We start from the raw sequence: 22085 nt of genomic DNA, 5'->3' as shown, positions 1-22085 counted from the left end.
ATCACTACAAACCGATGTGCTGTTACTTTCTAATCTTGAGCTTGATGCAGCTCGATTTGCAAAATCTGTCTCAGGATGTAGTTTGAGCTCAGCTTTTAAGTTCTCATTCTATAGAGAGATTGGTGCCCATCAAGGTAAACAAGCGAGTTTAGTGTTGAGTGAGATAACGGCTAAGAAGCTGAACCCTCGCTGAGAAGGAGAGATTGTGAAGCTTTGTCTTGTTGTGACTGCGCAGCTGCTTGCACCAGACAAAGTCAAATTTTCCTACTCTGCAAGAACAAAAGCCAGAAGATCCATGTGCTCCAGGCGTTTGGCGAGAGGTTTCAGGAACTGAGCGTATTAACTGAACTGTTTAATGTGGAACCTGCTGATGTGCCTGCAACATGAAATCATTGAGGGGCAAAGTACAACCACCTCCCTCTGCTTGAGTTCTATAAACTATAGGTACGTCATGAGGATTTTCCCATTTTGAGGAAGCTTACACTTAGGTTAGAGGTGTTACAGAACTTGATATACACTGTTAAAAAATTTCTCTCAAATGTACTGCATTTTCATCCCCCCCCCCCTAAATTTAGTGTAAATTGATAGCAGGAAATTAAGATTTCTTTTATAGGATTATTAAATTATTCAAGGCAATAAATGTAAGATAACATTGAATTTAATGTAGAAAATAAAAAAATAGACTGTTGCTGAATGTATGTACTTGTATTTATGTCTGTATTTCAAAATAATCTCTGTTCTGTTTTTATGCTAAGTGGCGACTTTTGCTGCCAGACTTTACCGTTGTTTTTGCAGTGTTTTTTTTCAGTGTACTGTCTGTGTTGGGTAATATAGTGTGGCCCCTGAAGGACGTTCTGAAAACTGAAATTGTACTTGTACTCCCCACTTCTCTTCTAAACCCTCCTGTTGCCTCTGATACCACTAACTGTCTTTCTTGTTATAGAAACATATTTATGGGGGTGTTAGATGTTGGAACATTGAACAATGGAAACCTGTTTCTTTTAGAATATGTGCTGCATGTGTTTACAGGACATTTAGTATTTTACAGCGTTTATTTTAACTTACTACACCCAAGTGCTTCAGGTGGGGGGGTAATGACATGCCCCATTGTTGGCACAGTGGTCGTTTACCCCCTCTCCCTCGTAAAATATAGATTTTATGGAAAATGTGCCCCTAACTTCTCTCTCTCCCTTCCCCTATTAAATTGAACCTTTATCCCAGTTTCCTTCTACTGTTTGAAATAACACAGTTGCATTGCGGTTATTAAATTTGTAATAGTTGCTTGTACACAATGTAATGAAGATAATTAACATACACATACTGTACTTAAGTTATAATGGTTTTTCCAAATGTTTATATACCATCAAATTTACTGAAGACAAACATTGACCTTTCTTTATTTTTCCAGGAGTAGTCAAAATACAAAATACAACAATGTAGTACAATTTTTTTTTGTGCCTTTTAATAGGATTTGGTCTCGCAGGCGACTGAAAAGATGCTCTTCCTCATTCACATTCAAATGATGAATGTATGAATGCCGTCCTCACATTAAATCCATTATGTGTGTAACATGCTGAGTCAAATGGGCCTGGATGGGCGGGGGGCCGGGGTGTTGGTGGGACAGGGGTGGTGCTGGACTCCTATTTCCCCTCACACGTTACAGAGGTCTGGATCACATTTAAAACACATGTTACTGCTCTTTGGCTGGATGCGGTTTGGCAGCTCCGGAGGAGAAGACACTGATGGGGATTTAACAGGCAGGGGAACTGATTTCTTGACACAGACATTAAAAAAAAGCAAGACGGGATCACTCCAGCAAATAAAAAGGAGCATTCGGAGGCAGCAGGAGCAGCAGCAGAGGGAGAGACATAAAGGCAGAAACCAACATTTATCTTTTTAGGTTTTTTTTTTCAGAAAGGTCGAGGAGGAAGGCGTTGTGTTGAACCTCAGGGTCTTTAGTGGGACAAACCACATAAGGATCTGGAGAAGTGAGGTTGGGACACACGGGAAGTTTACTGGACAAATATTCTAAACCACGGTTAAGGGAAGCCAGCAGCCTTTTCATGAGGTGGGAATATAACGAGGACAAGTTTGAAATAGAAGAATTTGTTCGAGGCCCCGTAATACGTCACAGGCCTTGAACACAGACTTTATTGATCAGTGAGTCTTCAAGTGAATCTCGGCTTCTGTTTTTACTGAGGAAATTACCCACCTCTTACTGCTGGTAGTGTTGCTGTTTAACAGGAAACCTCCGGTGCTGCATCAAAGCTCCGGCAGCAAGAGGTACACGTTTTAAAGCCTCTTTAGCATTCTCCATTTGGCGTCTGGGGTGCTGTGACAGGTCACGTCTGGCTCAGGCACACACAACTGCACACACACACAAACACACACTCTGACGCTCAACTGTGCAGCTGGAGGATCAAGAGTTTGTGTTGCACATACCTGCGCTGAAGAGACTGAGTGTGTGTGTGTGTGTGGTCTGAGGGACGGAGCTGGTCTGGGAAACTGAGTCAGAGAGGCAGTTCTAAGTGCTTTCGGTCAGCAGAAAAGAGGAGACAAGATCTTACTGCTGAGTGCTTCTCAGAGCCATCGAGCAGAGCCAGAGGGATGATGATGAGGATGAGACGGACGCTGGGCAGACTCTCCTGCTTGGTGACTCTGGTGGTGGAGCTGAGCTGGATCAATGGGGGCCACAGCGTGGACAGACAGGGAGGGACTCGGGTAAGTGCGGCAAAAAAGCTTAATGTCTTAAAGCGTGACTGAGAATCGATGGTAGCTTCTCACAATTCGCTGCTTCTGTTTGTAGCTGACGACAGATTTAGTTCCCATTGGTAAAAAAATAACTTGTAATTATTTGACATTGTGCAGGGAGCAAATAATGATTATAGTCTTGATTTCACTACTTGTTCCTCCTCTTTCCTTTTCCAACCCATTGTTACATAATCCTCTTGACACTTGACCAGATGCTGTGACTGCAGTTCACTCACCTTTGCTCCTGTCCACTGATAATAAACCTGACGTGATATAAAGCATGTGTCGTTGCGTGTGGCTACAAGACAAACCGCACGTGAACGTCCTAGCCCATCTGCGAACTCTCCCCCCGTCTTTACCCCTCTTTCCCGTCATCCCTTTTTCTCAGGCGCTCTCTCGCTCTCTGGTTCTCATTAAGTGGGTCTATCCCCTGGTAGAAGCTGCGGCGGGGAAACCTCCCAACTTTCTGTTCTGTTGTTCCTCTGATTTAAGTGGAAGCAGTCGGCCGGCCAACCTGCCCCACCCTCTCTTCTGCAACACACTGAACACATCAGAGGGCTCGGATAATTTACCAGAATTGAAGAAAGCATTGCGCAGACAAGTGCATGTCTATCCTCTGTGACGTGCCTCCGCCCCAGTAGCAGAACTACCATCCAGTTATCCGGCTCTGGTTTTCCTGCCTCAAAAATGAGCCTGGAAACTATCAGTCGTTGCTCTCCCATCCTCAGCCGACACCCTCTTCAAAGGCTATTAAAATTTCAACAAGTTTAAAACAAAAACAAAACTGTAAAAATTCCTCACACGGGACATCATTATGTTATTAGTGCAAGCAGTAGGTTATCTGTTTTTTTTTAATGAGGAGGGGGGAAGTAGACAGGGACAGTAAAAACTTTATGGATATCTGTCATTGCTCCCAATGGCCAATTTTACTCGTCTCCACTTCCTCCCGCATTACAAACGTGACGCACATCTTGTGCAGGTTGTGTAGCCCACAGCAAGTGGAGGTGTGGATTCTAAATCCTGCCGAAACCACCCACCTGTTCCGAAACATGACTCAATGTCAACTGTCAATCATGATGTCTCCACCCCTTTTTGTAGCATCAAATACCTAATCAAGACTGATATCGGAAAAAAAGTACTGTGAAGAGAACTGTCCAAAATCCCAGAAACCATCTTTAGGAAAATGTGTGTGTTGATCTATTTTTTTACATTAAGAAAGCAGAGTTTAAGCCTCATACTGGTCCTTCCCCTTATTCCCAGTCTATTCGCCTATTCCAATCTATTCTGCTTCCATTTGTCCCGGTTTATCATCATCATGGGGTCTTTGAAGTTCTGTATCAGCACAGCTGGTTTTTATGGTTTAATCTCCGATCTGAATCACAGTGCTTCTCTCTGTTTACTGGTAATTGTGCATGTGTGCAAACGGTGCATGTGCTTAAGGACACTGCTGCCTCCTCTCAGAAGTGCACGCTGGGGATTTGTAGTTGAGGGTCCATGCATTTTAAATGGGTTGTGGTTAAATCTGTCTTCATGTCCTGTTCAATATATACATGTATAATCTTTGGTAAAAGAGACTTAAAGGTTCAGTGTGTAGAATTTAGTCACATCTAGTGGTGAAGTTGCATGTTGCAGCTGAATATCCCTCACCTCACCCTCCCCTTGAAACATGAAAGAGAACCTGTGGTGGCCTTCAGTCGTCATAAAAAATCAAAAGGTGTTTAGTTTGTCCAGACTGAGCTACTGTAAAAAGCATGGTGGCCTCAATAGAGGGGACCCGATCCCGATGTAAATATAAGTATTAAAATATAAAGGTCCCATTCAAGGTAAAGAGAGCAACAATACGTACAATTTAGATGAAACACTGTAGTGAAAAAAATCAGTAGGATTATTTTATATTATATTATTCTGCTTATTGATCCCTTTCACCTAAATCTTACACCTTAAACCTTTAACAATGAGCAGTCTTCAGAAACAGAAAGGCTCAAAGTCAATGTGGAACAGACACGTGCAAGTTGCTGCTTCAGCTGCTAATAATCACACTTTTGACCGACGTGTGTGAGTCACAGCCAGTTGTCAAAGTGTGATGTGTGTCACCCACTGCGTGATGTCGACTCCCAGTGTCTCCACAGTAAACAGTCACATGAACAGAAAATGACGTACGTAAACAGAGAGATTGTATTCGGTAGCGTATCCAGGACAGAACATGTAAATCCTGCTGCACATTGACATCAGCCTCAGTCGTCTTTCCAATGTTCCCTATTGTCCTGTGTGTATGTCTCCTCGTTTTCATCCTTTGTTCTTTGTGTTATCGTTTTGTTCTTCTCTCTTTTGCATGTTAGAAACTTCATTAACAAGATCACTCACTCGTGGGGATAGTTTCCCGCTGTATTCTCACACTCACATTTTCTGGACATTTTACTAAAGGGGCTGGCGGGAAAAGCAACTGACTCGGACATGTGCGTTCTCACATACAACCCCTTAGGAAAATTTCCATCAAATGTCACATGTTTAGTACATGTTGAATCCAAAGTAGGTCATTTGTAAGATTTGAGTAGATGGGCCTCTCGCATTTTGCTTCCAGCCCAGTTTACATGAAACTACCCCTGCTTCCAGACTCCTGGCTTTTTGTGGCCAGCTGTGGCCTCATCCTGACTCTGCTGACTCATGCTGCTGGCCCAGAAAAGTGTTGCAGTCATTTGGTGCAAATCCCACAGAACAGAATAAATCTACACGTGTTGACACTGTCCTTCGGGTTGTGATTCTAGGCTGCAGTCTGTCAGTGTAGGTCCTGTATAGGTTACAGGTGTTTCAAACAGAGAGCAGCCTTCGAGGACCAACATTTAAATCATGGATTGCATGTGCGGTGTTGGGTTTTAAGCCCTAAACCCCTCCCTCTTGAGTCAAAGTGGGTGTCAATGACATTATGTTAACATAGCTCTAGTAACGTTATATCCAAAGTAAGTTTAACATAAAGGGTTTTTTATACAGATCATCCTACAGATCCATATGAAGTTTTCAGACGCGAGACAAATGATAAAGTCCTGTTGAGACGTCTGTTAGATTTCATGTTAGTTGACTATGAATCATGACAGAGGTTGTAATATCTCCTCTGCACTTACTGTAGATGTGGTGGAAAGTATTTTTCAGTCTTCATTTGAGTTGCCTTTTCCTATTTCAATAATAGCAATATAATAATTATAATTATATTATTAATACTTTTTTTGATTATAATTTTGAAACTTATTTTACTCAATATTTAATATGTTGAAAGCAATGACAATGAACCAGCCAGTTATATCGATTTTTTATTGTTTTTATTGTTTATCAATATCATTTTCTTCATCATTATATCATCCGTGTGATGTCACGTCACATAGATAAAGATTGCTTTAAAAAGACAGAAACAAAAAGTTATCCTATAATATCACAATGTTTATTGTATTGTTTAGTGCAAACTTGAAGATTGAAATTTAGCACATCTGTGTGTGTGTGAAAATAAATAATTGTGTGTTTTTTATATGCAGTAGATACAAGAGGTTCATATCAATATGAACCATAATTAGGTTTAAATCCAGACATGTGGTCTGTTCACAGCAAATCTATGAACTGAATCCTCCAAAGACTTGACCTGACCTTTAACCTCAAATCACAACAAGCCTTGAGTTTAAATTGTGAGGACGAGCTTATAATGGGACCATGTGACCAGATAGAAATAAACAAATGTCAAGGTGAGATGTTAATGGTGGCCTGTGGCCTGTGATCCCAGCAGGCCATGAGGCAGTGGGAACAAAAGGTGCGGTCGGCCTCCAGCCTCGACGAGCTGCTGAGGCTCGAAGAGTTTCCGGACTGGAAGCTGTGGAAATGTCGTCTGAGGCTGCAGCAGCCAGAGAGCCTCTCCTCTCTGCCGTCAGGAGGGTCACACCGCTCCACGCGCTACGCCGCCGAATCCTACAGCCTGGAGATACTGAAAGGTCGGATAGAATGTGTGGATCGTGTTTATGTCTATGTGTGCTGATGAGGTTAATGACACATGTGCGTCTTGCTTTTAGCCATAGATGAAGAGTGGCAGCGGACTCAGTGCATGCCCAGGGAGACGTGTGTCGACGTGGCCAAGGAGCTGAGCACCGACCCATCGATGTTCTTCAAGCCACCTTGTGTCTCCGTCCACAGGTTTGTTTGACCTGAAATCACAGCTGCACAACTGACAGGAGACATTTAAACATGATGCTTTGGACATTACAGCTCGGAGTCAGCTGCAACAGCTGTGTGTTTCCTGTAAATGTGGAACACATGTTGTGCAGTGAAGCGTTTGAACCAACGCACGTCACTTTACCCAGATGTGGCTTTATTTTCCCACTGACAGGTGCAGTGGTTGCTGCAATCAAGAGGGCATCACCTGCAGGAACACGTCGACTGTGTTCGTGAACAAAACTGTGAGTGAGTCAGACTGAAGAGCGGGAACACTTCTACTGAGGATTTAAGTTTCAACACTCTTACACCTGTGTGTGTGTGTGTGTGTGTGTGTGTGTGTGTGTGTGTGTGTGTCTGTGTCTGTGTGTGTGCGCATAATTATGTGCGTTTCAGGTGCTTAGTATCATTCCATTCAACTTTTTGCCGGAACCGGTGCTTATACAAGTGGCTAATCACACAGAGTGCCGGTGCATGGAGCCGGCCATCATACGACGTAATGCTCAGCCTCACAGGAGCAGTGGGTGAGTCTCACGCCACCAGGTCGACTCTGTTTCCTCTGGTGAATCATATTTTTTCTAATCCATCTGATTCATTGGCAGCTGCTCTCCGACGAGCCGGCGCTCGGCATCGGAGGACTCCAGGAGACTCTGTCCCAGTGGGTCGATCTGGGATTGTTCCGCTGACAGATGCATACCTTACCCTTCCAGTACACCAGGTGTGTGTGTGAGACTTTTCATGTGATGAAACCCAATGCACTTGAAACCGTGAACGTCAAGATGAAAAGTGATTTCTTGTACTTCTACTTACATGCACTCCCCCTTTATGACATGTGCCTCAGAGTTGCCACTCAGCTCATGGATGCCCGACTGTGAAATAGATGTGGAGCGCTGCGCCTGTCTTCCCAGTCCGGTGCCGACCCCGGAGCCAAGACCGACCCAACGCTGCCTACTCAACACCACCATCTGTGCCTTCAGTAATAAGCGTTTCGATAAAGCCTTATGCAGGTAAGACCAATCGGACAGATGCTTCAGAATAAAACTCCTTCTTCATTGAAACTAGTCTGACATAGACTTTTTGATTTAAGCAACAGGTAAAATGATAAAGGGAAAATGCTATAAAGGAAATAAATAAAATGTCACCGAGTCGAGCACAGATCTCTACCAAGGCCCATAGTGACATCTTTTTGTCAGATCTGCACCAAAATTCATCATATTCTTGGATTAACTTTAAAAACTATCACACTGAATCCCCATTGTCTCAGCTACTCCTTCTAGACCCGTGTTGTTCCTCCAGTAGCTGAGAATAGACCCCCCCCACCATATGAAAACATATTTAGATTTTTATTCTCATCTGCACTCAGCCGTCATAGATGCTTACCTCCTAAATATGCCTGATTTGTTTTTTTCATCAAATCCATGAAGTGCTCCTGAGAAAGTGACTAAATCGAATGCCTAAAAACACTATTTTCGTAATGCGGACAAAAGTGGATAAAAAAAACATTCCTTCATCTGTGACTTTGTCCGGATACGCTCCAAAATGTCATGAATTTCTCTTTCAAAGTTCAAAAGTTCAAAGTGTTTTATTTGTCATGTATACGATCCTGCACAATGAAATTCTTACTTCCTCTTTTTCAAAAACAAACGGACAGAGGTGAAAACATAACCTCCTATAGGTGGAGGGAATTAAACAGGAAACAGCGACAGTAAGAGGATGAGATATGAGAGTCGGTGAGGACAGCAGCTTCGTGCAGGGTGAAGTGAATAAACAGTTTCTTAATGACCCGTCTCTTATTCACAGATGCAGACCGACCAAGTAGAATTCCACCGGGGAAGTAAACGACGACAACCTGCTCACCAGAGAAAAAGGCAGAGAAAAAAAAGGCTCATAATTTATTTACAGTCCTATTTATGCTGATCACTTTAACTAATTATGATGATATTAACTCACAAGATTGTGTTAATTGGTTTTACTTTAACATTCGTACCTTAAGTCTCAATCAACGTGTCAAGTTTGTTTTGTACATTTGTTCTTTGTGCACTGAATATGTAGTTTATATTAAAAGATTATTTTTATAATTTGAATTTGCAATGAATGTATGAGTTATTGCTGGGCTCCTATCCATCGTTTTTGTCAACAACAACACCCGGTTAGTTCATTCTTGTTACTTCTGAAAGATGATAAGGATACTTTATAAAAAAAATGTCACCCTCTGTGGAAGTTTTCATTTTTTTTTACCAGTCAAAGGAGATTTAACCGCTTTTTTTATTATTAAATCTCAGTGAAAATGTCAAACGAGAAACTCCTAATGCCCTTGTTTTTTTTTTCAACATGTTTATCATTAGCTGTTCTGTTGAGTTGAGGTGTGATACTCGGCTACGTTACCTCTTTGAAAAACATGTTTTCAAGGTAATGTGATGAATTATGGGATGAGTTGGGCTCCACACGCTGGAGCCTTCATTCATCGGGGATGAAAGGATGCATTTACAGGAGCAGTTAAAAATGGGACAGCCTTGTCACGCCGATGCTATTCAACAAGTCTTCAAATCAACTCACTGAATTGATTCTGTAGCTGTGTCTCAATACAGTCGGTCCAGGGTGTACACCTCGCCCAATGTCATTTACAATTGGAACCTGCTTCCTGTGACCGTGAGCACATTGAGATGATTGGTGCACTGACAATGAGCCTAAAGCATTTTGCCATTAATGCTCTCAGGCTCAAGTTATCTATTCAGTTGTGGATAGGAATGTGTGGAGTAGTTTTTCATGATTCCTGTGCAGAGATGAAGCTGTTTTACAAAGAAACAGCACAAATTGTCCACATGGGTAAAACGGACCAGTCCACACAGACTCAAGGCCAAGATTTCTGCCTAATGTGTATCCACTCAATAACACTGATGTGGAGGAAGAGATCACAACTACAAACAATTATTTTTACATTTGTGATTCATTAAGATCACTTTTCATCTTTTTTTTTCCGATTTGTCAAACTTTTTGTTAGAGTCACACACAAATAAAGCCTGACTCCTTATAACCAATTTTGCTAAACAATAAAAACACATTTTAATATACAATTAAGCAGCTGTTTCGCTAATGTGAGATTTGCTACATTGCTCTTAGAACCTGTGAATCATTTTTTTGCCAGATGGTGGCAGAGCTGATAGAGATCTAGACCTCTATACGTTTTATACTGGATATGTATCTGAGCTTCCAGGTGAAACTCCATAATCTCTGATAATGAGGACTCCGCGGACTGTTAATACAGCATCTCGTAAAACATGTCAGCCATTTGTAAACGTGTTGATTTTACTGTTGTTGCTTGGTGAATGTATTGATTTACAGTTTTGTATTCCTCTATATCGCCTGTAAAATGTAAACATCAAAGCGTGCCATATACGTGCCTCCTTATTTTCTTTGATTGGATTTTGTGACCCACATATATTGATTTAAGATATCGTAATATTTTCCTGTTATTGTGTCTCCAATATTTTGTCGACTTATCCATCCACCTCAACCTCCTCATACTAACACAACCTTCATCGCTTCTCTCTGCTCCCATCAGACGTCCTATGGCCACTAGAGGTCGCCCTACAAAACCATTTTTGCATTGTTAAGAGCTGCTGAACCTTTCAAAGCTTGTGACTCATTATCCTTCGTTCATGTATGACTTTTTAATGTTCTAATGCAACATATCAGTCCCCACAAAAGACAAATGCATCAAAACAATAAAAATTGGCATATAAAAAAGGTGAAATTTTGTCTAAAACATCACATACCGGCTTTAAAAAATATTATTATTTATCTCTTATCCCAGAATATAGTATTTAGGGTTGTAGGAAGTAGATTAAGGTTCAAATTGAAAACTGAAACAAAGGTTGGAGGTTTATTTTTATGTAAACCTCAGTGAAAAATATATCCTTTAAATGCATAATTATAAAATCAAAAATATATCATTCTACAAGGAAAAAAACTAATCATAAAATGCTGTGAATCCCGAAATGGGTGTAGGCTAACTTTAAACAAAAAACTAAATTAAACCAAAATTGAATCCAAGACATGAAATCCAAAACGAATACCCCATACAGCATTACAATAATAAAAGTAAAGACTATAAAATAATCATATCTTCTTTTTAATCTTATGCAAAAGCAGAGATCAAGGACATGGTTGCAAAGCTAATCAATTGATTTATATGACACAAGATTCACTTTTGCTCTGGTGTGAGATGAATACTGATGCTTCAAAGTACCCCCCCTCCCAGTGTCACCAATTATAAATTCTTTCAACAAGTGAGAAATTCCCCATGAGACGACACTGACATCAAGTGTGGGGAAATAATGCGATGACATTTCAGCTCTCTGATGTGCTTTGATAGTTCTGACACTTTGCATTTGGTTGCTTCCCAGGCAGACGGGCGTGTAACAAGGGCGCCAACCACATATGGATCAATATGCCGCTCGGTGAACACATACAGAGCCCATAACGCTGACCTTTAGAGACACCGTGTGAGAGGCGCAGGAGGGCGGAAGGGTTTCATTATGTTTCTCCTCCTATTCGAGCAAGTCTGAGTAATCAAGGCCCCATTCACATCTATAATCAGACATTTTGCAACACTAGAAAGGAAATGTCTGGAGCAACTAATTCAGACAATTGTGTTTTTTATTCACATTTTATTTATATTGTTTTTATAATACACCCTTGCATCCCACATAGCAAAATTGTTCTGTCCCAGATGTGGCCCACATTCCACATCCGGCTCAGATACCACATGGAATGATGGCCCTTGGGCGGCTCACTCCTGTCTGCCAGATCTGAGCCACTAGTAAGCCACAGCAATACCGGATGTCAACCAAATGAGCCAAAGGTTGCCCAAATTAGTTTTGTAATAGCTGGGCCATATTCATCATTCACATGGGCCACTTTAGGTTCATGCCCTCTGCAAGGAGGTGAAGCGACTCATGTGGTAAATATGGCCCAAACTGCATATAAGTAATCTCTAACTTTTGGTTGACATGTGGTTTTGCTGTGGCTTACTTTTGGCCCATATCTGGCAAACAGGAGTGGACCGCCCATGTGCCATCATTCCAGGTGGTATATGAGCGGAATGTGACATGAGGGCCCAATTGGGACAAATACATTTCTGCTGTGTCGGGACTTCCACATCCATACCGATAAATGTTGATGTCTAACCAACCGGACATCTTGGTGGACGACAAACAGCAGAAGGAGGCAGGTGTGATGGACGTAACGATCCCAAGCGACGACAACATCAAGATGATGGAATACGAGCAGCTCAAAAATACCAAGGGCTAAAAGAGGAGCAAGAGATGATGTGGAAAGTGAAGGTACCATTGGTATTTATAACAAGCCTGAGGATCTTTACACATTCTGACCTCAAGTAATTTTATTTTATGTCATATCTGTAATCCTGCAGGTGCGACTGTGAGTGTTGCTCGTGCAGGATTCTTCTGGAACCATGAAAAGTTGTTCCTGCTCTTCCTATTATCGTGTGCTTCAGATCGTATCTTTTTGGATTTGAATATGTTGCAGGAAAAATTCCTCCTGACTTCCTGCAGGAGGCAGGACTTTTCTTACTGGATTCATTTATTGTGCTTTAAACCCCCAGAGCAACACTTTTCTGCAGGTAGAACTTAAAAAAGAGTGATTTCATACATGTGTGAATGGGCTTTTATTCGTCTTAATCTGTTTTCTTTCATTCCTTACACTAAAAAGATAATAAGGGATCCTTATTTACGTTGCAGAGTTTCCACAGACTGTAAAGATGACATGTTAAGTAGAAGGTTGAGACCATGCAGGACAGAAATTTGGCAACAGACTCGCACCACAATTAAACAAACACTATCCAGACTGAATTATACACCCACTCGTCCCAAACTGGGCATGATCCTGTCCCTGTGTGAAGCACCAAATTAGGAAACTGTGGCGTGATATGGTGACTGTAAATCTATGTGACAGTGCAGAATAATCATGTCCAGTCAACAGAGGGGCTGAAATTATGTGATGTATACACACGACCGAGGCCATGAAAATAACTCAAGTATAAAAGGTGCACACGAGGATTCACGCTCACGCTGCAATATAATGCAAAGAGGGATTAAATGAAATCATATTTATTTCACATTATTTTTCCTCAACTGGTGAGAGAAAATGAGTCTGAACCTTCTGTTGGTTGTAATCTGGATTAACACAACTAGAAGAAACAAGAACACACGTTGCATAAACCCGACACTAATTTACAAATGGGATCTCAAACACATGCCTTCACGTTCAGTGTTTATTTTTCGCATTGTGTTCAACAGGGACAAGGCTCAATATACAGCCTGTAACCAGAGGACGGCTCACATTGAAAGAGTATCTCTGCTTTAAATTTCACAGCGATCACAGCACCTGACTTTTAGAGATATACACATATAAACAGCAATGTGGTGCAGGTAGAGTTTCACACATCAATAGTCAGTAGAATATCCATGTACATTTACATATCCCCCTGTGGATCACATTGACTGAACTTTCATATGAAGGCAGCGGCACGGCGGATGATATTGTTCTGTTCAGAAATCTGGTTTCAAGGGGATTTCATTCCCTTCAGTGAAGGAAAGTCTTGACCCAAGAGTCACTATTGGAACTACAGAGGATATCATCATTATGCTGCTGGATACGAACGCTGCTATCTTCAAGTAGAGCCAGAGTCTGTCCACTGGGGTGGAGCTGCGCTGTCGAGGTCCGTCTCAGCTGTCAATCATGATGTGTCACCCCGATTTTATAGAATCAAATTACTACACATTTTTGGGAAAAATTTACATTTAACAACGTGATTAGAACTACCGCAAATGAAAGAAACCATCTTTGAAAAAAGATGGGTACTTTGACTTTTTAGTTCGGTCCATGTCCGATCCACTAACATGGAGGAAGCGAGGTTTATGACCTCCAGGTGACACTATGGCTTCACTTTAGTCGTCCATCTTTATACAGACCGTGGTTGTGTTATCCCTCTGAGAATGTTAACGTGTTAAAGATGTTCGTTTTCAGCTTGAAGCATCACTGTGCTTTATTACACAACTGGTATAACTGAAGATGTGAAATCTGCACCTGAGCTGTGACTGATCATCCCGCATTTAAAGACGTTCTGTTCTGTCCACATTTATATTTATCAAGCTGCACTTAATTTGGATTTGTGGTGAGTGGCAAGTGGAAAATTGTGTTTTTATTTGGACAACACACATAACTACACTACACAACACTTCACTACACACTCACACTCGCTCACACACAGTCCTCCTGAAAGATCTGTCTGCCGTTGATGAGGCTCAGACTTGCTACAGAGTAGTGTGTGCTGCGGATGGAGGTCACACGTGTGTTGTAATGTGTCGGGCTCTGTGAGGAGTGTGTGAGGATCATACGACAGCAGCAACAAAGCTGCTGCTGGAACTGCTTCTTGAAGGACTTGCTCAGCAGGTAAAGGGCGAACGGGTTGAGGCAGGAGTTGGTGAAAGCCAGGATACGAGCTGTGACACTGCAAACAAAGTGAACCAGCGAGGTGTCCACCTGGCCGGGCGAAAGACAGAGGATGCAAAACGGAGAAATGTATCAGAATACTACGATACAAACAAATACAAATACAGCACCCAGATATCGAGGTGCTGTGAACGGACAGAATCAGAATTGTTACAGTATAATGTTCATCCAGATTATTCGAATCTGATTCGCAAATTTAACTAAATTATGCAAAATGCCCGAACAAGTGACTGTGGCCATCTCTCATTATCAGTTCACACCACTTTCAATTATTTATCTCACCTGATGAAATTCTGACTTGTGTTTGCCAAGGGTTAACGTCTGTTCCATCATTAATTTCGAACTTGACCATTGGTAATTATTAATTAATTGTACATTTTCAACCTGCACAGTTGATAACTCATACATTTATTTAGGTACATGGTTAAGATATTACGTTACAAAACCTATTGTTTTAGGGAGGAATGTAGGTGTCATTAGAAAAATGATGAAACACAGTAAAGATTATTTAATATAACATAAAGACAGTAATTAGATAATATAATCCTATTGTATATAGACAAGAAAATATCTGTAAAAGTGATTTACTGTACCTGGGAGTAGTGGTAGGAGCGGTACAAGTAGATGATGTGACTGGGAAGCCAGCAAACAGCAAAGAGGCCAACGAACACCAGCACGGTCTTCGCCAAACGCTTTCTTGATTCAACCTGCGGGTTATTAAAAAGACTTCAAAACAAAGAGCAATGCTAACAGAAGACACATCGAAACTTAAGAAGAGAAAAAAAGTAAATAACATTTAATTACCACATTAAACAAATTGTATTACATATAGCCGTAGCAACTGTTGAGTTCACTGACGTTAGGTTGTTATTATTATTTCTGAGAATTTCGGGGCTACATTATATGTAATAAAATGATTCTAGTATTTTAAGAGTTTATATTAAAATTTTCGCTGTGAATTAATTTCTGAGTAGTTAATTAGTTAGTTAGTCGATGTTTGATCTAAATCATAGACTGTGTGGAAAAAAGGTTTAAATATAACAAAAATACTTTTCTGAAAATATTGATTTATTCAAGGAATTGAATGACATTAGCATATTGTAAACTGGGTTACAGTCCCATTAGTGATAACGCTAACACTAGCCTGTCGTTTCGCGTGCACGTTGCCCTCTACAGGCAGGTTTGAGGCGCTCCTCATCAGGCTCCGGGCAATGAAGGTGTAGTACACAGAGATGATCAGCAGGGGAATGACGTAGAAAATAAGGAAGGAAGCCATGGAGTGGATCTTAGGGTGCAGGTCCCCAGCGTGGGGGTAAGGGGCACAGGTTTTGAAGCTTTCATTGGTTGAGGGGAGGTTGAAAGTGTGGAGGTCAGAGAAGACGGCCTCGGGGATCGCAAGGACCAGGGAGAAGAGCCAGATGAGAGCTGCCCTCAGGACTATGCTGCTTGTGGTGGTTGATGTTTGGATGTCCAACGGCTTCACTATGGCCTTGTACCTAAAGAAAGAAAGAAAGAAAGAAAGGTAGATAGGTACAGTAGTTAAGTAGGCAGGATGGAAGGTAGTATGTAGGTAGGTAGGTTGGCTGGTCAAGCACGTGTATCGCTCAATCCCCCGATCGCAAATGCACAGCCCCTTCTCCAAATTTGCTAAATAGATTATTTTAGTGTAATATCTGGATAGGCGATCAAATACTTTTGTTATCTTTACCCCCTTCACGTCCACTGTGAATTTTAAATAATGAAAGTTTTAAATGATGTAATGATGAGGATTTGATCTCCTCTTATAAGATGATAAAATATTACAAATACATGTATCATCCATCACACTTAAACAGAAGTTGGTTGGATTTTTTCCAACACAAACGTTTTAGTTGTGAAACATGTGATGCACTGTTGCTTTGTTCTCTCCGGGCCTTATGGGTTTTTCCTCCATTTACAAACATCCACTTTAGGTGAAAAGAAAATAGCCGAGTGTGTAAATGTGAGCATGATTGTTTGAGTGTATGTGCCCTGTGACAGACTGTCATCCTTCCCTGTCTAAAAATATGCCTCACTTTAACAACACATAATAACCATGGAGTGTGATAATAACAGAACATTGCTGTCGTATCTAGGCAACAACGCTTGGTCCGTGGAATCAACAGCACTCACTACTGCTCCGCCTTATTCATAAAAATAAGGCGGAGCAGCCAGAAAAGTCCACAGGCCCTTTTACAAAAGCTGTTGGTGGCCATAATCACAATAATAACAATAAAAAAAAAATCCCTTTCTACTTCCTGTAGGTCACTGTTTTTCAGCATCACCTTACGAAGTTGTAGCCTTCGAGCTGAAAACTGGAAGCTTTGATGAATATTAAAATCGTACGCTCACAGAGTCTAAATGTCTTTTAATGTTTTTTTGTCGCGCTTTCTTCTTCAGAAAATTTGCCATTTCAACTACAGTGCTCACCTGCACCACATGCAAATATTTCAGCAAAAAACTATTTCCATACTGTCCCTTTTTGCAGGCAACAAAGTGATGGTGGGGTGGCCTAGGGACGCCCACTCTACCAGTGGGCGTTCTCCAACTAGAGGGTTGCCGGTTCAATCCCCACTCTTCCCCATCTGTATGCCGAAGTGTCCTTGGAAAGATGCTGAACCCCCTCATAAAATGTTGAGTGCACTAATGTAAGTCACTGTGGACAAAAGCGTCAGCTACAGTGGATATAAAAAGTCTACACACCCCTGTTAAAATGCCAGGTTCTTGTGATATAAACAAATGAGACAAATATAAATCCTGTCTGAACTTTTTCCACCTTTAATGTGACCTATAACGTGAACAATTCAATTGAAATAACTTACTGAAATCTTTTAGAGGGAAAAATTAAATTTTTAAACAAAAATAATGTGGTTGCATAAGTGTGCACACCCTCTTATAACTTGGGATGTGGCTATATTCAAAGTTAACCAATCACATTCAAACTCATGTTAAATAGTAGTCAGTACACACCTGCCATAATTTACAGTGACTCTGATTAATCCTAAATAAAGTTCAGCTGTTCTAGTAGGATTTTCCTGACACTCTCTCAGTTGCAACTTATAGGAAGAGCTCTGGTCCACAGAGAGCTTCCAAAGCATCACAGGGATCTCATTGTGGAAAGGTATCAGTCAGGAGAATGGTACAAAATAATTTCCAAGGCATTAGATACACCACGGAACACAGTGAAGACAGCCATCATCAAGTGGTGAAAATATGGCACAACGGTGACATTGCCAAGAACTGGACGTCCCTCCAAGATTGATGGAAAGACGAGAAGACAACTGGTCAGGGAGGCTTCCAAGAGGCCGACAGCAACATTAAAGGAGCTGCAGGAATTTCTGGCAAGGACTGGCTTTGTACTACATGTGACAACAATCTTCCGTATTCTTTGTATGTTTGGGCTATGGGGTAGGGTGGGAATACAGAAGCTTTTCTTACCAAGAAAAACATCCAAGCCCAGCTAAATTTAGCAAAAACATTCATGAAGTCTCCAAAAAGCATGTGGGGAAATGTGTTATGGTCTGATGAAACCAAGGTTGAACTTTTTGGTGATAATTCCAAAAGGTATGTTAGGCACAAAAACATCACCCAAAGAACACCCTACCCACAGTGAAGCATGGTGGTGGCAGCATCATGCTTTGGGGCTGTTTTACTTCAGCTGGAACAGGGGCCTTAGTCAAGGTGGAGGGAATTATGAACAGTTAAAAAATACCCGTCACTTTTGACACAAAACCTTCAGGCTTCTGTTAGAAAGCTGAAGATGAAGAGGAATTTCACCTATCAGCATGAGAAAGACCCAAAGCATACATCCAAATCAACAAAAGCATGGCTTCACCAGAAGAAGATTCATGTTTTGGAATGACCCAGCCAGACCCCAGACCTGATTCCAATTGAACAGCTGTGGGGTGATCTGAAGAGGGCTGTGCACAGGAGATGCCCTCGCAATCTGACAGATTTGGAGCCCTTTTGCAAATAAGAGTGGGCAAATATTGGCAAGTCAAAATGTGCCATGCTATTAGACTCCTACTCCAAAAGACTGAGTGCTGTAATAAAATCAAAAGGTGCTTCAACAAAGTATTAGGTTAAGGGTGTGCCGCTTATGCAACCAGGCTATTGTAAGTTTTTTATTTTTTATTTTTCCTCCTAAAAGATTTCAATTTGTTTTTCAACTGAATTGTTCATGTTATAGGTCACATTAAAGGTGGAAAAAGTTCGAACAGGATTTATCTTTGTCTCGTGCTTACATCACAAAAACCTTGAAATTGAACAGGGGTGTGTAGACTTTTGATATCCACTGTAAATGACATGTAAAATTTACTGTCACTGATACAAATTGTGTAGTAGAATGATAATTAAACAAGGGCAAAAAGTTTGCGAGACCTTTCTCCAGCGCTGACCCAGAGCTGTGGAAAGATCTGACAGTGAGCGAAGAGCTGATGATGACAAAGTTAAGGCACAAAAGTTTGTGTACTCCTGACAGACACAGGGGATTAGTGAAATGTGAAATGTTTGGGAAAACCCATCAACAGTCACCTCTTCAGCAGCCGTCTCACCTCTGATCATTAATGCTCTCTAACATTTCAAACACCTTCCTGTTGCTGCAGCATGCAATTAAAGTTATTGATTACCGATAACACACAGAGGAGCTTTTCTGGCTGAACGAAAATACTGCTGGAGACTTTTTAACAGTAGGAGACTTTGTTTCCTTGGACGAGCGGCTGTAACTACCGAGCTTATAGAACTCTATTTGCTAATTATTTTTTCTATTCTCTGGGACTATGGAATATGTAAAAGAAAATATGGATCAGCCCCCGGATCCACATCCGCACCAGAATTTAAGGGGGTAGTGATACTTTTAGTAAAATACATTTCTTTGTAAATTCAACTTTTAGGCTATATATGTGAAATGTCAATGTCAATTTCTATTTATAAAGCACATATAACACCACTTGGTTGACCAGAGTGCTTCACAAAGTATAAGGTACAACAGGAAGACAGCAACACGCAACACATAAGAATACTGGCACTCCAAATAAAATAAGATAAAAGAAATGCTTGATTAGCCTTTTTCTCCACCATCTGTATGTCTTCCATTTCTGTATGCGTCATTGCTATGTGGTTCATCAAGTTCACTATTGATAAAACAATAAATGTCCCATAATTTGTTTTATTATTGTTGCTCCTGGTTGAAGGCTGTAGCTCTAATCTCTTTTCTATGAACAGAAATGAAAAAACACCAAAATAAACTAATAAACAAAACATTTAACAAATCTGTAGAGAACATTAAAACCAATTATCTGTTAAAACTCCTCACCATGTTTGCTCAATGCCATGCTATTGAACTTAGGTCATATTGCTTTTGATGAAAATTATCTTGTGATAAATTTCAGTCCTAGATTAAATCTTAAATTATTATTACATCCCCATCACAATCCAAGTTGTGGCTGCAGAAATGATTCGAGTGGAAATTTAATGTGAGTTTCACAACGCTTTGGGGTTTACAGGGGCAAAACAATCTCGTGTTAATGATCAGATTCTGTTACTGAGAGGAAAAGACTCAGTGACCATGAGATAGGGACAAAAAGAGGAAAAGTAAAACACCCACACATACAGGTTTGCACAGCAGCTCATTAGATGTTCGCATTAACGCCCCAAGCCAAAACCTTATCCTTACCTGAACCACGATCAATTCATGTAGCGTGTTCATTATCACACACACACACACACACATACACACACAGACACACACACAGACACACACACACATGTATCCATGACGTCAGAGGACATTACATTGACATACATTGATTTCCAAGAGACTTGCTCTAACCCTTACCATCACTATGCTTGCCTAACCCCTTATCTTTACCTGAATCTTAACCCAAACGTAAACTTTAAAATATTTCTTTATGGGGACTTGATTTTAGTCCCCATAGGGAGACAAGTCCCCATAATGTGAAAATAGATTCAGCTCCCCCAATACCTGAACCACACTAACCACACACACTCACACACAAACACACACGTACACACACACACACACACACACACACACACACACACACACAGGTATCCATGACGTCAGAGGACATTACACTGACTTACATTGATTTCCAAGAGACTTGCTCTAACCCTTACCATCACTATACTTGCCTAACCCCTTATCTTAACCTGAATCTTAACCTTAACCCAAACTTAAACTTTAAACATTTCTTTATGGGGACTTGATTTTTGTCCCCATAGGGAGACAAGTCCCCATAATGTGAAATAGATTCAGGTCCCCCAATATCTGAACTACACAAACCACACACACTCACACACACACACAGGTATCCATGACGTCAGAGGACATTACCGTGGCTTACATTGATTGACTTGCTCTAACCCTTACCATCTCTATACTTGCCTAACCCCTTATCTTAACCTGAATCTTAACCTTAACCCAAAAGTTAACTTTAAACAATGTTATTCATGGGGACTTGATTTTGGTCCCCATAGGGAGACAAGTCCCCATAATGTGAAAATAGATTCAGGTCCCCCAATACCTGAACCACACAAACCACACACACTCACTCACACACTCTCACACACACACACACACACGCACACACACACACACACACACACACACACACACACACACACACACACACACACACATACACACTCACCTACTCACACACACACACTCACACACAACCACACACACACACACACACACACACACACACACACAAACACAATCACACACAAACACAACCACAAACACACAACCACACACCTGACACATGTCAACAGCGTTAAACAGAGGCCGGCTTCGTGCGTAAAATTCCTCTCATCAGCACACGCGTATATTTGTAAAAGAAAACATTTGTATGATGCCTTTTATATTTCATGTAGAGCACCTTGAATAGTCACGTTGTTGACCTATAATCCGATTACCAGGTCTATTCACAAAATGACACCTGGTCGGTATATAAATGACAACAGAGGTGGAAGCCTACCTGTCAGCAGAGAGAGCAGTGAGAGTGAACACCGACACACCGACCGAGGTGAGCTGAATGAAGGGGATGACTTTACAGCCCACTCTGCCGAACAGCCACTCCTCTGACAGGTAGCGGCTGGCGTCCACCGGAGCGCAGGTCACCAGCAGCAGCACGTCCCCGAGCGCCAGGCTCGACATGAAGAGGTTGGGCACATTGCGCGTGGACTTGGCCGAGCAGAAGGTCTTGATGAGGGTGATGTTGCCGATCAGACCCAACACGCTAATGACCCCGTAAACCGAAGCGATGGCGACGCCGGACAGCCACATCGTGCGCGCCGGGGCTCTGGAGAGGAGTGCGCGCGTTTGGCTGCAGATGGCTCGTGTGGCTCCCTGCGTCACACCAGCTGATTCTCGAGAGATTTCTTTAGAAATAGTTAAAACTGAAACACGGAGGAGCGTTTTCAGGCTATAGAGAGGAAGAGAGAACATACCGAGGAGGGCTAGGTGTCCAACTTGGTGTCCTCTTCAGTGTGGAGCGTATTACTCCATAGGGGCTGTCACCCAGTGCGCACAACTTACCCAGCATGCGCCAATGCAGAGCTCCACG

General features: G+C 41.5%; 2 protein-coding genes across 2 annotated transcripts; one reads left to right on the top strand and one right to left on the bottom strand.

Annotated features, from left to right (window-relative positions):
• Positions 1-1694: 1694 nt before the first annotated feature.
• On the top strand, positions 1695-10583 carry vegfd (vascular endothelial growth factor D). Its single transcript, XM_053417794.1, has 8 exons — positions 1695-2721; positions 6521-6722; positions 6801-6921; positions 7115-7184; positions 7336-7463; positions 7542-7657; positions 7781-7946; positions 8740-10583. Exons 1-8 carry the CDS (start codon positions 2608-2610, stop codon positions 8756-8758), a joined length of 936 nt encoding a protein of 311 aa, XP_053273769.1. The 5' UTR covers positions 1695-2607; the 3' UTR covers positions 8759-10583.
• A 3046-nt stretch (positions 10584-13629) lies between these two features.
• LOC128441013 (gastrin-releasing peptide receptor) lies at positions 13630-21805 on the bottom strand. The gene is made up of 4 exons (XM_053423738.1): positions 21498-21805; positions 15620-15971; positions 15069-15182; positions 13630-14505 (listed from the first exon to the last, which is right to left on the bottom strand). Exons 1-4 carry the CDS (start codon positions 21803-21805, stop codon positions 14224-14226), a joined length of 1056 nt encoding a protein of 351 aa, XP_053279713.1. The 3' UTR covers positions 13630-14223.
• Positions 21806-22085: the final 280 nt, after the last annotated feature.

The sequence above is a fragment of the Pleuronectes platessa genome, chromosome 1 (genome assembly GCF_947347685.1).
Source record: "Pleuronectes platessa chromosome 1, fPlePla1.1, whole genome shotgun sequence".
In the NCBI taxonomy this organism is placed as follows: Eukaryota; Metazoa; Chordata; class Actinopteri; order Pleuronectiformes; family Pleuronectidae; genus Pleuronectes; species Pleuronectes platessa.
This window is presented reverse-complemented; position numbering and strand designations above follow the sequence as displayed.